The sequence below is a fragment of the Phyllosticta capitalensis genome, assembly GCF_038381095.1.
Source record: "Phyllosticta capitalensis strain CBS 128856 chromosome Unknown BKA78scaffold_11, whole genome shotgun sequence".
Taxonomy (NCBI): Eukaryota; Fungi; Ascomycota; class Dothideomycetes; order Botryosphaeriales; family Phyllostictaceae; genus Phyllosticta; species Phyllosticta capitalensis.
Window position 1 is genome coordinate 1237483 of NW_027117449.1, and position 15876 is coordinate 1253358.

Genomic DNA, 15876 nt, shown 5'->3' on the forward strand with positions numbered 1-15876 from the left:
AGGGCACGACAAGGGTCACCGGCAGGCAGGGGGCGTGCGGCGCCCGCGGGGTCCGGCCGACTGCCCACCAACTGAACTGACATGGGCTGGACGATCAGCCTCTTTCTTAACATGCACAAGTCCTCGACCATTTCGCGTCGACCTGGTTCTCTCTCTCCACCACCTCCACATCCTCAACTTCGTCCCATCTCCTCGTCGCCGTCACTCGTTCCGCCGACGTCAACACCTCTCACATTGCTGGCCTAACAACGGCTCCGCCATCCACTTCCGCGAGACCAGCATCATCCCACAGCGTAAGTCCTAATGCAAACCTCCCCCAGCCTCCGCATTGACGCGCGAACCCTCCGCGCAGCGGTATCCCTCCCTCCCGTGACGCCATATCACCGCCGAACATCACCCCGTTTCCCTCGTTTCTTTTTTCCCACTCCGGGCCCCCATGGGACTTATCGGCTGATGCCTCGCCAGATTCGGGGACCTGTCACCTGTCCATCTGCAAAGAAGAAAAAACATCAACAACCTGGACCTTTCCTACAACCTTATGTACTAGGCTTCTGCCACCCTTCCGCTCTACTGCTCCGTCAACGCCATGACCGCACCACCAAGTACCATTCCCCAAGTGGAGCCCACAATGCTCCCTCAGCAACAACACCACGCCCGTACCGCTTCTGAACTCTCCATGACCGAAAAGCGAAGGCAAGATGTCCGCCTCTTGGAGCACATCTTCTCCCAAGCTGGCGGCAAAGACCTGCCGCTCCGCACCATGTATATCCTCAACTGCGCTTCCCGTGGCCAACCGTTGGGCAGAGTCCCGGAGAACAGCGCCGAAGGCCAATTCCAGAGCACCCTCCAGACCGAAATCGCCCAATTGCCGCTCCAGAGGACCTCGCTTCCCTATGTTTTCGTCAAGAAGTTTGTCAAGGAGACCTTTGGCACCAAGCAGCTTAAGTCTGTCAACTTCTCGCAAGCTCTGACCGCCCTCGACTACCTCAAGGACGTGGACATGCGCCGCCACAAGTCGATCAAGGACATGTGGTGCCGCATCGACTTGGACACCTGGGAGTCGATTGAGGAAAAGGTCTCGCGCGATGAAGCTGTCATCAAGATTTTCAACGATGTCAACAAGCACGAAAAGGCCGCCGATGAGCTTTACGCCTGGCTCTATGTCAACCTCCGCGTTTGGGTTAGTACCAAATGGCAGCACGGCTTTTCAAAGCGCTAACATCGCCTAGATTCTTATCAACGAAATCAAGTTTACCTCTTTCGACAAGCACAACTGCATGGCCATGCTCAACACTCTGTGGCCACCAATCCCATGCAATGTTCCCGACGGAATTACCCCCGAAATCGTTCAGTCTCAGCGCGTCAACTTCTTCAAGTCCATCAACACCTACCCCAACCATGTGCAAGATCTCGACAGGCTGATCGTGGAGTGGGCTCGCCCTGGCGAGCAAGACGGATGGGCATGCGTGGCCCACATACTTTCCAAGTACCTGTGGAGGGTCGACCGCCTACTCGAGATTTCCGACAACATCCAGTCGAGAGCAGATCTCGACGCGCACGCCCCACAAAAGCCACGCGAACAGGAGCAGGAGATTCTGCCCAGCACTCCTGACGAATCCTCCCAGGAGATCTACTCGCGCAAAGGCCGCAAGGTTGACTCGGGCGTCAGCTTCGCTTCCAACTCGTCGAAGCGCCCGTCCACGAGCGGCAGCCAGAGTTCGGCCAGCAGCTTCTACAAGCAGGAGATGAGCCAAACCATGAGCCAATTCGACTTCAGCGAGCCCAAGACCCCCAGGGCGCAAAGAATCCGCAACGCCGTGTCTCGCATCGCCAGGAAGAAGAACCACGACGATGACGAGGCTGGCGACAAGGAAAAGTCCAAGGGTCTCCGCAAGATGCGCTCGCTTTCGACCATTGCGCGCGACTTCAAGGAGCGCAACATGAGTGGCACATCGTTGGCCAGCCGCCACGGCAGTGTTGCGGAGCCATTCGACGCGGAGCAGATGAAGCGCCACCGAATGGCTTACGAGTCCAGGATCGGACAGGCAATCTGAGAGCGGCGTTGGCGCAGCCTCACAGCGTTGCGCATCGACCACACACGACACGTGCTGGGCCACGGGCCACCCTCGTTCTCGTTTCGCCGACACTCGAGCACCTTTACGACTTGTTTTAATGAACTGAATGATTATTCCCCAAACCGGTTATCCCCCTGGCGCGGCAATCAGCCGTCTAGAACGCGCAAGGCTAGCACCAATCCTTTGCGTTCATTTCGACGCTGCCCAACCACCAACGGCGCTGTCGGATGCAACGACAGCTCCACAGCTCTTTCTTTTGTCAGTCGGAGTTTCTTGGCGCCATGAGGATCGGAGGCGTTTTGCATTGCTGCTGGTTGGGGCAAGGCGGCGGAAAAATCAACCTCTTTAATCCCGCATTCGTGGAGTGATCATTGTCATGATCGCTTCCATCGGTGATGGACTTTCTCTTTCGATTTCGTTTCTTGTCTCCCTCACCAATACCAGCACTTGGTGAGCCCCAAGTGCATTTCCATTGGCGCCGGTGGTCACAAAAAAGAGACTTGACTTTCTGGACGGGGTTCAAAGGTTTCGTCTTCTGGGTTTTGCTATTCACACACTACTACTGGCTGGCTGGCTTGGAGTGTTCCTTTCAGACTCTGGCACCATTGCCCCTTGCGTTTCCTTGCACTTTGATCACGAGCTCCGGCACTGCACACTTTGACTTGAATTTCCTTGCACTTTTTTCCTTTTGCTGCTGGCTCAGCTCCCCTTTGCCTTGCGCTCCATTATCCCGGATTCACGGGTTGCGTACAGAGCGGAGGAGGAGGGGGCTGGCGGCAAGCTTCATTCATGTCTCTAGATACCAGCAGGATGGCATGCGTGGGTGGAGATTTTTCATCTGCAGTTTTTGTTTTTGTCAGGCGACTTCAGGAGGCAGGGAGGGTACAGGGCGCTACTATGGATGGGATGAGATGGGTGGGATGAATTGGCTGGTATGTGCTTGGTAGCGCCAATGGTACATGGAGTCGGATAATCAAAAGGACTTTGCTCCCACTCATTGATCTCAAGTTTCTGTGACGTGATGACCCTGATCTTTCTCACACATACAGAAGGTCTTCCTTCTGTTTCACTCACCTCCTGCCGTAGCCAGCTGCATGATATTGCTCCAACCAACTTCAAACCCCGTCCCTACGATCCACCCAAAGACTTTGACGCCTGTTGCCCCGGCTTCTACTGGCCGCTGCTCATATCAATCTGAGGCATCCTTGCCCTCTCCGATAGGCGAAATCGACGAGCCCTTCGACTCTTCCGGATACGTACTTCCTAAAGTCAAGCGCCACCACAACGTCTCCAACAGTGCCAACAGCATGGTAACTTAAATGGCAGCAGCTGCACGCGACGTCCAACTGGGCATCTTTATCGGCTTGTCTACCGCCTCTGGACCTGGCTGCAGACCAATTAATTTCGCGGGAGAAGGGTGCGCAAGCGCTTGACACGCACCACAGCGCCAAAAGTCCCAACGCTGTGGCGACGGAATGGTCGAGTCATCTATCGGATTTTCTTCTTCATGTCTGCGTCTGCTTTCTGCGTTGATGTGACGCTGCCCCCCATCCGGAATCCCTGCATCTCCTGCTCCTCTTGCCCGCCCATATATTAAGAAAAAGCACCCATTCACTGGATGCAGCTAGAGAGCTGGCTACTGCTGCTGCGCACGAGCACCGTTCACTGGCTGGCTGAATTGACAACCGCACACATGAGACAACACCCCCAACGGTCCCAACGGCGTGGTAACGGGCAACCCATAGGTGCACCTGCATCTGGGTGTGCGACGGCAGCTCATATATCGGATTTTTTCTTCTTCGTCTCTACTTCTTACGCTGCCCTCGCTCCTCCTCCTCCTCCTCCTCCTCCCCGTTCCCCGCTGTACGTCCTTCCGTTGTCAATCTTTCAGGCGTCCAGCTGCCCTCCGTCTTGGGAAGAAAAGGAAATACGCCACGCCATCATCAAGCATTTTGATGGCCTGGAGCATATGTACGCGGGAGCAAGCTGCGTCGTGTGCACGAGCATCTCGCTGGCCGAGGGTGGTGGGCTGAGACAAAACGGTTCCAACGGCGCGGTAACGGGTGGGTTTGGTGTGGGTGGGAAGATTGGTGGATGGATTGATTCGTCGTCTTGCCCTGCCCTCAATCTCCCATCTCATCGACTGCACCCACTCGTCTGGAAGTTCAATGACTCTTTTCCTTTCTGCTCGCAGCCGTCATTATGCACGCAACTGCTTCGGGGGATATTGCGGGAAGAGAAGGAGCGGCGCGCTACTACGGATGTGCCCTGTAATTGGCAGTGATATCTCGAGTGATGTGGACGGAGGAAGGTACTGCTTCCATGATATCAGAAAGCAGCAGGCAAGAAGGGAAATTGGGAAAGCACCTTGGAAGTGACTGAAAGGCGGATTCAGGAGCTGCGAGAAAGAAAGATAGGCAAGAGATTAGTCGTCAGTTACCAATTGAGCGGCACACCACTTACCAGGCACACAGACAAACAGAAAACTTTTTCTCCTCTAGTAAAGAGACCAAATCCCACGCCGACCATCGTCGGCGAATTGACCCGTTTCTCGACGAGTCAGCGTTTTCAGCTCTGGCTCGACACCTCCCTCAATGGCGCCCATGCGTCCACAACAACGTCCGTCGCATCCCCTCCAGCTCGGTAGCGATCTTCCTGCCGATCAAGATCGTGTCAGATGCGGCCGCACCCGCATCCTCGCGGGGGCAATGCTTGCTTTCCCTTCGAAACTTGGATCTGCTCCAACCCAACCCAGTCGATCAACCCAGTTGGCTACCACCTGCGCACACCACTGTCCCTCCGCTTGGGCTCTGGTCATCTATCCATCCCCCGATTCGGGTCGAGTCAGTGAGGCAGCAGGCTAGATTCCGACTGCCATTGCTCGGGGAGTCGTGCATAGAGCCACGGCAGGAGGGGCAATCAGATGATGATGAGGGTACGGTACCTGACTTCCACGTCCCGCCTCCTGCATCGTACCTGCCGCTGAAGGCGCGTATAAACACGGCATGCTTGACGTTGTCGTCTCAGCACCTGGCAGGCAGGCTGACAGACAGACCTACAGCCAGGCACCGGATCCCCACGAATGGCCGGCTACCTACGCTCAGCAAGACTGCAGTCATGCATCCCGTCCTGCGCGCTTGCTGCGTTTGTTTCTAAATCCGACCAACACATCGTCATAGCCTTCGTGAACGTCCTCGTCATCAAGAAGCCGTCTGCAGGTACTCGCCGCCCGTCATTCCCGTCGATTTGGTTCCGAGGCCGGGGATGAGAGACGGTTTTGCGGCTGGTGGGCGCAAAGGCAGATGGACACGCGCCGCGGGTTTCTGATGCAGCGAACAGCCAGCTTCGACGTGACGGGCATCGCATTCTCGCCCCGCTCGCTGTGCCCGCCCACATGCTTCTTGCGAAACAGCGAGCGCGGGCGCAAACAGACGACACGGCGACAAAAAGGAGACAAGAAAGCGTTTGTCCCACGTCCGTCGCGTTTGCCGCTCGTTGTTGGCCCATCTCTCCACCGAACTCGACCCATCGATCTGTCATTGCTTCTGCACCCGGCTTGATCGAGACGGCTGTGGCGTGGCGTGTCGGGCGTGGCGGAGCGTGTGGTCGTCGTTCGAGAAAAGAGAATTGCTTTTTCGTTCCTTTTTCCCGACTGCTCGGGTCGGGTCGTGGGCATGTGCGACGCAAACTTTCCGTCCTCCTTCCCCCCCACTCCACCATGCATGCGGGCTTCCGTGTATGCATGTAGGTACGAATGCGGCGTGTCGCCTTATCGGGTCCTTCGGGATCTATGTTGGGTCATAGTCATGGGTGGTGGGGTGCACACTTGGGGATTCTTGTACGAGGTAGGTCGGCGTTTTGGCAGGGGCGTGGTAGATCACGCGATGGATGAATGGGGGGATGCTTGATTGCTTTTTTTGTCTCTTGAGATCCTTTGGACGCTTCGATTTATTTTTTTCTGAATTTTCTGTCTCTCGCCTCGAGGTGAGAGACGTCGGTCGAGTGACTTGATCGAATTTTCCGCCATGTCAAATGATCAAAGAAGTGTTGAGAAACGCCGGGAAGCCACGGTGCCTAAAAACAGGTCGATGGAGCAAGACAGGGGGCTCTCTCGTGGTCTCGCATTCGGCCTGACCTGAGCAATCCAGGTATTCGTAAGACGGAGATTCGTCCCCTGACGACGCTGATGGAGTTTATCTGATACAGTTCAGGTCAACCGATGACCCCCTTGGCATGAATAAGGGGGTTACTTAGTTTTTCGATTCCCCCTGGACAAAGAAGCCAAGCTCCTCTGTTTCTGATGACTCAAAACATGTAACAAGAAACTCAGATTTTGATCGCAGCGCCCTCAGCCAGCGCCAACAATAGGCTGACTACTGGCGCTGGTCACGGGCCAAGCTGATCGACTTGTTCAATTCGTGCAGACACAGGCGTCGAATTCCGTCCAGTGTCTCGTCCTTTTGCAGTCAGTCGGGCGTTGAGACTGGTCCTCTGTCACCGGGCAGTGAGATGTGGTCGAGACGACGTGGCCAGTCGCTGGCAAGCCACTGTCTGAGTGCGCCGGCTCTTGGTGTCTGACTACTTTACGGAGTTGGATCGTGTCCTCTATCTTGCCAGAGATGTAGGTAGATTTCTCCTATGGTACCAATCAGTTGCGTGAGAGCAGAGTGATGGAATTTTTGAGGTGAGAATAAGCTTGAGAAGACCTCAGGGTTTACTTGTCGGTAGTTTCTGTGAGGTGAATTCGACGCCCTCCTAGTCTCTTTTTCCAAACACTGGATTCCAGATTATTCTTATTCCTGGCTCAGAGATGCTCATATCTTGCCAACATCCGCGCACAATAACCTTGGACTTATTTCCCCTTGTCATCTGGCGCGTGTCTTAATGCTCGCTCAATTTTTATTCTTCTTCTTCTTCTTCTTCTTCTTCTTCTTCTTCTTCTTCTTCTTCTTCTTCTTCTTCTTCTTCTTCTTCTTCTTCTTCTTCTTCTTCTTCTTCTTCTTCTTCTTCTTCTCCTGAGCCCATTACCTCTTTCATCCTGTCTGACTCCACCAAACGATCACCCAGCGACGTTCGACTCAAACCACGCACGAATGAAACCCCAGGCAACACAGACAAAAATAGCGTCAAGCACAAATTACCACGCGTCCGGCCCACGAACCTGCCAAGTCCGTTTCTCGCAGGAGGCCCGCCGCGCGCTCTCCTAACGCACACGAGCGAGCGAGCAACAACGAGCACAGCACAGCCCGTCGACGAGTCGACGATACGACCAACGACACGAACCAGGCGTCCAGACCAGGCCGGTCTGTCAAGTGCTCCACTCTCCTCCGTACCCCACCAGTAGTCCACCCCACGCATCCATCCACCACTTGGACGAATGGAAGGGACGGCAACTACTGAGAGGACGGACGAACGGCCAGAGACGCGCGGATATGCGTGAGCGCGCTTCTGATTGCCGAGAGCCGAGAGTTTTCTTGCCCACTAGTTACTGGTATGTACCGGTATAGGAATGGGAGGAGGCCCACGAGGCCAGATTTGCGGCACAGAATGATGGCAGAGAAAGGCCAAGCGGCTGGACATGGTGGAGAGGGCAAGAGACGGAGCGACTTGCTGGCTGGGCAGGCCATGGCACGCAGAAAGCCGACCAAAAAAAAAAAAAAAAAAAAAGCAGCTCAAAGGGGGCAAAAGGCAGACTGCCCTTCCGGTCATGGGATTACAATTGCCACGGTGACAGCAGGCCACAATAATCCAAGTTGCCGGTCAGTAGAACGTACCGCGAGAATAACGAACCGAAGTATGAGAGGGATTTGGAATTTGGGAAATTATCATGGTGCGTGGAAGGGTACAAAGCGACGTGACGAACGTTTGGTCCAACTCACACTGGACACTTCCAAAAATGATGTGCTGGGAGCGACCGTGACCGACCCGACGACCGGTCAATCAATCAATCGGATCCTCGCGGGGTCGTTCGTATCCGTACATCATCTCCTCCATGATGTCCGACCAACCAGTGGGCGCGCGTACCTGGCAGTACTGCGGGCATGCAAAACACGATTCTGTTCTCCACCAGCAAACGACGACGACGGTTGACCGGTTCACTGGTCGGTTGTTGCTGGGAGCTGGCCAATGGAAATGCTGTGGTGGCTGGCTGGTGTCCGAGGTCGAGGCCGTTGGGAAACATGTGCTATGTCGTACCTGTGGAGTGAGGATGCAACGGCTGGCTGGTGGATTACAAGAACAGGTGTGGGTAGGCACCACAACACTTGCCCAGTTGGTAGACGTGACGCAACTTGGCGGCTCAGGGCAAGAACTCGTCTGCAGTCTTGCAGGTACCACAGAGGAAGTGTGTCGACAGCAGGCGGTACGTCAGAGACTCCTCCCCTTCTCAAAGTCCAGAATTCTCCGGTCCTCTGGTTCGTCGACACAGTTCTATTTTCGTGAACAAACATGCCCGATGGCGTCATGTGGATTGATGGAAAGTAGATCGCCATTCGAGCCAGAGTCTGGACCGCGATCAAGAGAATGTGCATTCATCATTCATGGGATGTGAATTGCATGCACAAGGGCGACTTGTTTGCCAAAAATTTTGTGCAGGGGGGACTGGAATGAATACGAGCAGATTGATGGCCCGTTCGACTTTGCAGCAACGACGCAAAAATGAAACTGTCTGAAACTGGCGCGGCAGCCGCAGCGGCGACTCGTCAGCTCTCGTGGCGAAGGAACATGTCTCGGGTTGGCCGGCGATGCGACGTTGCGAGTTGGGCGCAGGGCTCTCACAGGGCAGGAAGCGGGTGGATTTGCGCGATGCGCTGGTGCGTGCGAAGCATGAACGGAAGAGCGATCTGCGCCTCGAACATGTGGGTCGCCATTGGTTGGTCTTCTCCCTGTCGCCGGGGAACTCGGAGGTGGATCTTTGGCGTGGAGGTTGTGGGTATGGAATTCAATGCAAAGCCCGTGGATCTTTGCGACTTGCAAGGAGCGTTGCAAGAAAATCTTATCACCTATGGTTCAGAGGGGCAGTGTGGAGGGAGCTCTCACCGGCGGCGTCTGTCGTCACAGCGTCAAGGTGCCGATGAGAGACGAGTTCGGACATACCTCGCTTGACATCAGAGTCGATTGGTCATCTCACACAATAATGCCTTTTGTCATGGCATTCTTCAAATGGCAGTGGAATCGAGTCTGCTTGGGAGTCGACAAATTTTGCCTCGAGGGGCTCTTGGTTGGGAGATCGAGAACTTGTAGAAGAAAGCGAGAGATGTGTCAGAACGAATAGGAAAGCTTTCTGATTGCTGCTAAGATGGCCTTGCCATTTGGACCGTAGCTCGATGGACTGTATTTCATGGAAGAAAGAAAAGAGACATTGCCCTCATACTGCGCCGCGTACTCCAGACACCTTTCACCCGACATTGGTATCATCAATTTGCCCAAAAGAAATGCTCTAGCGTCGATTGGGTCACGAACAGCCCTTGAAGCGTTCATTTCCGACACTAAGCGTTCACGCGAACGCCGCGCTGGCTGGTGTTCGTGCTGGGGTTCCGGACTGCGCCAGGCCTGGCCAGCGTGTACTTTGCAAACGCCCGAGCAAGTGCCTTCTTGCAGCTGACCTTTTGGGAGCCAACAAATGAGTCGACTGCGACGGCAATGGCGCGGTCAATGTCCTGGCCGCTGCAGTACTCGGACAGACGCATCTTGGCAAATGATTCGCTGATACGCATAATGGCTTCCAGATGACGGACCTGGGGAGCGAGTTAGTACAGACGAGATTAGATTGTATCTTTTGAGGACTTACAGTGATGGGATAGGCACCAGTGGCCAAAGACTCGCGACGCATGTCGGCAAAAAGACGTGCGACCTTGTCTTGGTCAATTTGGTACAGCTTAGGGGAGCACCTCTCCCGCGCGTACAAAATGTACTTCCTGAGCAACTCTTGCGGGATTTCACCCTCTTGGGTTTGCTCCTGTTCATCGACTGCCATGGAGTCGGGGTTCTCCGCAGCGTTCATGGGATGTGCGCGGCCGTGAGAGTTGACGACAAAGTTGGCAAGGCGCTCATCCTCCGCCGGATCGACAGTGTCCCTGACTACACAGAGAATGTCGAAACGCGACAAGATAGGTTCCGTCAGCTCGACGTTCTGGCTGAAGGGAATCGTGCCGTTGTAGCGGCCACCAATGGGATTGGCAGCTGCAATAATGGCACAGCGCGCTTGAAGCGTAGTGACAATGCCGGCCTTGGAGATGGAAATGGTCTGTTGCTCCATGGCTTCGTGGATAGAGGTACGGTCTTGGTCGTTCATCTTGTCAAACTCGTCAATCAAGCAGGTTCCCCTGTCAGCAAGCACCATGGCGCCACCCTCGAGCGTCCACTCGCTGGTCATCGGATCACGGCGCACGCTAGCCGTAAGACCGACAGCACTGGCTCCTTGACCAGTGGCGAAGACAGCACGATGCGCAGTCTTCTCAACATACTTTAGAATCTGCGATTTGGCTGTACCAGGATCACCAAGCAGCAAGACGTTGATGTCACCACGGATGGCATGTTTGCCCTGAGCGACCTTGCTGACGCCACCAAACAGGGACAATGCAACAGCCGTCTTGATGTCAGTGTGCCCGTAGATGCTGGGCGCGATGGACTTGACAATTTTGTCGACAATGTCGCCTTCACGAGAAAGAGCGCGAATTTGACGCTCATCCTCCTCGGTAAGACGGAAACCAGCCAGCTGGTCATGAGATTTCGCAATGTGGTTGGCCTCGATGATTGTGGCGAAGACGGGGAATCCGTTCTTGTTGTTGAGTTGGGGATCGTAGTTGTTGCGGTAGACACCAGTCACCTCGACCTCTTCACCAGGCTTGCAAGAATCGATCAAGTCCCAAAGCAAGATGACCTCGCGGTGGCGTGGCAGTCTGCCGGCCGGAACGGTGCCAGGAGATTCCTGCAGGGTGAGCTTTTGGTAGTTACGGTAGACAGTCTGCTCCGCGTTCAAGTTGAAGGGGCCCTTGGACTGGCAGAATTGACAGAATGAGATCTTGACCTCGACACTGGAATCCTGAGGGAAGGGTCCAAGGGTCATGCCACACTTGGTGCAGTCAAATTTTACGTATTTGAGCTGCGGGAACACACCGCTTCGGCGAGTCACGACGCCAGTGACGCGGACCAGGCAGTCAAGATGGCTTTGACGGAGTTGGCGGAGAGTGTACCGGATGGGCAAGCCCGTGAAACGAACATGGATTTCCGAGTGAATGCGCTCGTAGTCGGGATAGTGGAGAAGCGTGACCTCCATGGCGACCTGATCAAAGATCTTGAGAATCTCTGCGGGCGCGTTGGCGAGGAAGTAGGCCAGAGTGGCCCTGTTTGATGAAAGGTGGTCGTAATCAATCTCGAGAGATTCTGCGTTGACTTCACCAAGGGTGCGGATGCGGTTTCCGTAGACAGACGTGCCGTGCTCGTCAGTGTACTCGGTCAAGAAAGACCTAAACTCGCGCACAATTGTTCGGTGAACTGCCGGCTGAGCGATCCAATCCGTCAAGTTTGAGGCCTTGATATCAGCAAGCGCCTCGAGGGACAGCTCCTCTTCGTCGAGATTTGCATCAATATCCATATCATCCTGGTCTTCATCGTAACGGTGCCTGCGGCGGCGGGGCTGCCTTCTGAGAGCAGCAATGTCATCTCCGTCGTCGTCAAAATAGGCCGCCGGCATCTGGCGTTGGCGGGCCAGCTCGCGGTCGCGGCGGTTCAATCGGGCTTCTAGTTGCCTGCGCTCGGCCATGTCCATGTCATCGTATTCGTCATCGTCAATGTCTTGTCCGGCGTAGACCTCGTTCGCGCGGCTGCCATAGTCTCTTTCGAAGTTGTCGGCAAAGAGATCAATGCCGTCCTCCTCTTCAGCCAACTCGTCGGCATCATCAATATCGCCAATCAAATCCTCATCCTGTTGATCAAGGTCGTCTTCCTCGACGTCCTGCGGGAAAACGGGCGGTGAAGAGGCAGGGGCTACAGGCAGCGTAAGTAATCGTCCGCTGTCGTTTCGGCTGTTTACTCACGGCTTGAGGGCGGAATGGCCGAAGAAGATGGGACGTCATCATCGGGCTCGCGAGAACGCTTGCGGCGATTGGCCCTTGGGGTGCCAGTGCCGCGGTTCGCGGAAGACATGTTGGAGCGCAACGGTGAACTTTGAAGCTGTCAGCAAAGCCCGGATTGCAGGTGCTTGTGCGGGTGTCTGGAACGTGGTTTGCTAACCTCATTGAATGTTGTGAAAGAGAATATATGTCAAATAGCAGGTAATCAGAGTGAAGCAATGGGAGGCCGGGTCGTGGAAGTGCTGGTGAGCGGAGAGTGGGTGGAGTGGAGTGTGCAAGGCCACGCGCGGGCTCGAAGAATCAGCGGCACTCGACGCGAAAACGCGTCGCGTCGTGTCGCGTTAATTACATGCTTTAGCGCCGAAAAAGTCGTGGCCACACGCTATCGCCAATGCGCCGTTCCACCACGACAATCTCACAGCGACCGATCATTGCACTCGCCGACTTTTTCTGCGCCAATTATCCCGTTCACTAGCCATCGCAATCCATCATGGCAGATTCTGCTGTTCCAAAGCCCGGCCGGTCCAACAGTATGTCGCAGGTATCTGTGAATTCGCAGACAGCTCAAGAGTGAGTCGCGTCGCATTCAGCTCGACCATACACGGACGGACGCTAAATGTCACCAGCTTCATAAACAGTCAATTACAGCTCGAGGCCGATGCGCGCGAAGTTCTCCCCTACGTATGTCTTCCATTGTCTGCGTCGCCACTGGATACTCGCCTGCTGATGCCGCAAAGCAATTCGACACCTGTTCACGCCCGCTTGGTCCTTTGCGCCAGAAGCTGTGGTCCTGCTTGACCTGCAATCCTCCCGCAGCCGACCCCAACGAAGCCTATACTCCCGCTGGTGTGTGCTACTCTTGCCACGTCTCCTGTCATGGCGACCACACGCTGGTTGAGCTGTTCGCCAAGCGCAATTTCGTCTGCGACTGCGGCACGACACGCATCCAGTCGGACCATCCATGCAGCCTGCGCATCAACGAAGAGACGGGTTTGAAGGGCGACGTGCGGGGGGCAAGCCCTGAGCCGGCCAACCACTACGACCACAACTACCGGAACCGCTTTTGTGGGTGTGGACAAGACTACAATGCATATGAGGAAAAGGGGACCATGTTTCAATGCATGGGGCTAGGCACGGTTGAGGACGGTGGTTGTGGTGAGGATTGGTGGCATCCGGAATGTATCGTGGGATTGCCACGTGATTGGTACAAGAAAGACGGCAAAGCCAGTGACAACAAGGATTCGGCAGCACCAACGGCGGCAAAAGAAGAAGTTACAAACATCAATGATTCTACCCCCGCAGAGGCTGGAGAATCAGTGCCATCCAACACCAATGGTCACGGTGCCGAGAACAATGCAGATGCTGAAAATGACGTCGAAGACGAGCCTCCAACTCCCCCAGGATTTCCACACGAGGATGACTTTGAGCATTTCATTTGCTACAAGTGCGTCGAGGCATTCCCATGGATCAAGCGTTATGCGGGCACAGATGGATTTCTCGCACCCGTGTACTACAAGCCAAACTCGACCAACACAACCTGCGGGGCCGAAAACAAACAAGCAGACACTCCAGGAACAATTGCACCCGCGTCGGAAATTCCCTCCGATCAGGATAGCAAAAAGCGCAAAGCCTCTGACGACGAGGATGACATCCCATCCGACGCTCCCAAGCGCCAACGCCACTCCCAAGAGCCAGCGCCAGTGACAGAAATCGATCCGAAGCCAGCCGCCGATTCGTGCTACTACAATTCGCTTCCACCGGCGCCAGCGGGCAAGCTCTCACTCTTCGTGAAAGGAGATTTCCGTGAGAAGCTCTGCCACTGCCGGACATGCTTCCCGCTGCTAGCACCGCATGCGTACCTATTGGAAGAGGAAGACGTCTACGAGCCGCCACTATCGTCGGCATCATCAGCCGCAGGGGATGACGGAGCCAATGCAGCAAGACAAGGCCAGGGATCGGTCGGGTCGCGCAGCCTGCTCGACAAGGGCGAGGCAGCGCTCAGCAACATGGATCGCGTGCGAGCCATCGAAGGCGTCATGGTCTACAACCACCTCAAAGACAAGGTCAAGGACTTTTTGAAGCCGTTTGCAGAGAGCGGCACCGCCGTTGGCGCCGAGGATATCAAGCGCTACTTTGAGGGGTTGAGAGGTGATGCGGAGGGTATCATGGCCGCGAGAGGAGATGCTGCTGCCGGCAGTGGAAGCGGGAGTGGTTCAGGTGGGAACGGGGAAGAGGACGGGGGGCAAGGGGACGGCGCCAACGGCGGGAGGAAAGAGCAGAGTGGTAAGTGGGACACAAAACGTTGAAAATACTCTGCTAACATTTTTGTAGGCTACTGAGGTGCTGACGCGAGCGACGGCTACCCGATCATGGCTTGTTAATTAATGAGACGAGATACCAAGGGCGGCGCGGCTGCTGGTCAAAAGGGGAGATGGCGTTGAATACCTTTGGTTCGTGCAAGACTTTAATTCTTAGTATCTTTACCACTCTCTAAGCAATCACGATGTATTCTTTGATTCAATTTCACCTCTCTCAAATTGAAAGAATTTAAAATGCTATCCTGTACATCAGATGACGGCCGAAACCCGACGACTCCATTATCCAAGTAGAGTGGGCCCAAAACACCAAATATGCGACTGCTGCTCCACGACATCACGTCAAATTTGCTTTTCAAGACATACCATTCAACCAACAATACTCCTCTTCCTGTACAAAGGAAGCAAAGAATATCGGACCTTGTTGCTCAAGCCAAGCCCTCACCTTCGGGTTTGAGCCGGTTTCCACGTCACGACAACAACGACATAGTCTTGCGGACCGTAATCATCGAGCTCGCCGCTCCAGCGGTACTCGGTTGGCTCACCGACAGTAGAGAAGACGGCGTCGTCCATGCGCTTGAAGGTCTTGCCGCGCCAGTGGGCAACGATGGGGTCAAGCTGGGGCTTCTTGCGAACAATGGTCTCAAACTCAATGACCAGCTGCTCCGTCGTATTGGGCAGAAATAAGTCAAAGTCTGACAAGTCCAGGTCATGGTCATCCTCCCAATTCCACCAGTCGGTATGGCGGATGGTGATGGTGACGCGGCGAGGATTGAAGTGGCGCTTTCTGAAGAGGCGATTGGGGCTGCCGTCTTCGAGATAGACGAGCTGCGTGAAAAAGTGCACGTGGTCCAAGTCGAGCCGATTTGCGGCTGTCAGAGAGCTCGAGTGTCCGCGTCCTCCCCAGAGCATGATGCGCGAGTAGTTATACGGCCGCAGCCACTTGGGCGGACCGCGCTCCTGGTGCTCCCAGATGGGAATCGTCGCGCTGCGCATGGGGATCGAGTGGGCCTCGAGCCACGCCAGACGGCACGTTTGGAGCAGCGCGGTGCACGCTTTGAAGGTGTGCGTGTAGCCTGGCCTTCTGTAGTAGCTGCCCACGGGATATTCCCGCGTTTCGTCGAAGTGCTGCGAGACGGCGAGTTCGAAAATCTGATTGCGGATCTCGGCGGGGAGCTTTCCCCACAAGGGCGACTGTTGCTGGGGGTGGGCTTGTGACGGCTCCAGGAAGTGGATGGCGACGCGGGGGACATAATTATTGCCAGGGGTACTTTGCTGGCGTGTGGCTGACAGCGAGGCCCGCGTCATGGACCTGGTCTTGCGACCTTCGCAACGGGCGACAGGGATGTCAGTCATGCTGGTAGTTGTAATGGCGATGGTGGTTGTGATGGTTGTCAGGAGAAGTCGACAAAA

General features: G+C 55.2%; 7 protein-coding genes across 7 annotated transcripts; 4 read left to right on the forward strand and 3 right to left on the reverse strand.

Moving 5' to 3' along the window:
• Positions 1-97: 97 nt before the first annotated feature.
• Positions 98-2262, forward strand: BKA78DRAFT_43944 (uncharacterized protein). The gene is made up of 3 exons (XM_066893190.1): positions 98-293; positions 466-1180; positions 1230-2262. Exons 2-3 carry the CDS (start codon positions 587-589, stop codon positions 2052-2054), a joined length of 1419 nt encoding a protein of 472 aa, XP_066739915.1. The 5' UTR covers positions 98-293; positions 466-586; the 3' UTR covers positions 2055-2262.
• Positions 2263-3693: 1431 nt separating this feature from the next.
• BKA78DRAFT_299526 (uncharacterized protein) lies at positions 3694-4359 on the forward strand (the record flags this gene model as incomplete). The annotated part of the gene is made up of 1 exon (XM_066887064.1): positions 3694-4359. One exon carries the CDS (start codon positions 3694-3696, stop codon positions 4357-4359), a length of 666 nt encoding a protein of 221 aa, XP_066739916.1.
• Positions 4360-6974: 2615 nt separating this feature from the next.
• Positions 6975-7433, reverse strand: BKA78DRAFT_299527 (uncharacterized protein; the record flags this gene model as incomplete). The annotated part of the gene is made up of 1 exon (XM_066887065.1): positions 6975-7433. One exon carries the CDS (start codon positions 7431-7433, stop codon positions 6975-6977), a length of 459 nt encoding a protein of 152 aa, XP_066739917.1.
• Positions 7434-7750: 317 nt separating this feature from the next.
• On the forward strand, positions 7751-8882 carry BKA78DRAFT_44045 (uncharacterized protein). The gene is made up of 2 exons (XM_066893191.1): positions 7751-8488; positions 8559-8882. The coding sequence occupies exons 1-2, from the start codon at positions 8068-8070 to the stop codon at positions 8744-8746; spliced, it is 609 nt and encodes a 202-aa protein (XP_066739918.1). The 5' UTR covers positions 7751-8067; the 3' UTR covers positions 8747-8882.
• Positions 8883-9562: 680 nt separating this feature from the next.
• On the reverse strand, positions 9563-12221 carry BKA78DRAFT_257525 (minichromosome maintenance protein MCM; the record flags this gene model as incomplete). Its single annotated transcript, XM_066885195.1, has 3 exons — positions 9563-9811; positions 9865-12062; positions 12113-12221. 3 exons carry the CDS (start codon positions 12219-12221, stop codon positions 9563-9565), a joined length of 2556 nt encoding a protein of 851 aa, XP_066739919.1.
• Positions 12222-12574: 353 nt separating this feature from the next.
• Positions 12575-14656, forward strand: BKA78DRAFT_325536 (uncharacterized protein). Its single transcript, XM_066889366.1, has 4 exons — positions 12575-12718; positions 12775-12829; positions 12886-14431; positions 14480-14656. Exons 1-4 carry the CDS (start codon positions 12639-12641, stop codon positions 14485-14487), a joined length of 1689 nt encoding a protein of 562 aa, XP_066739920.1. The 5' UTR covers positions 12575-12638; the 3' UTR covers positions 14488-14656.
• BKA78DRAFT_325538 (uncharacterized protein) lies at positions 14657-15849 on the reverse strand. Its single transcript, XM_066889367.1, has one exon. It carries the CDS (start codon positions 15817-15819, stop codon positions 14905-14907), a length of 915 nt encoding a protein of 304 aa, XP_066739921.1. The 5' UTR covers positions 15820-15849; the 3' UTR covers positions 14657-14904.
• Positions 15850-15876: the final 27 nt, after the last annotated feature.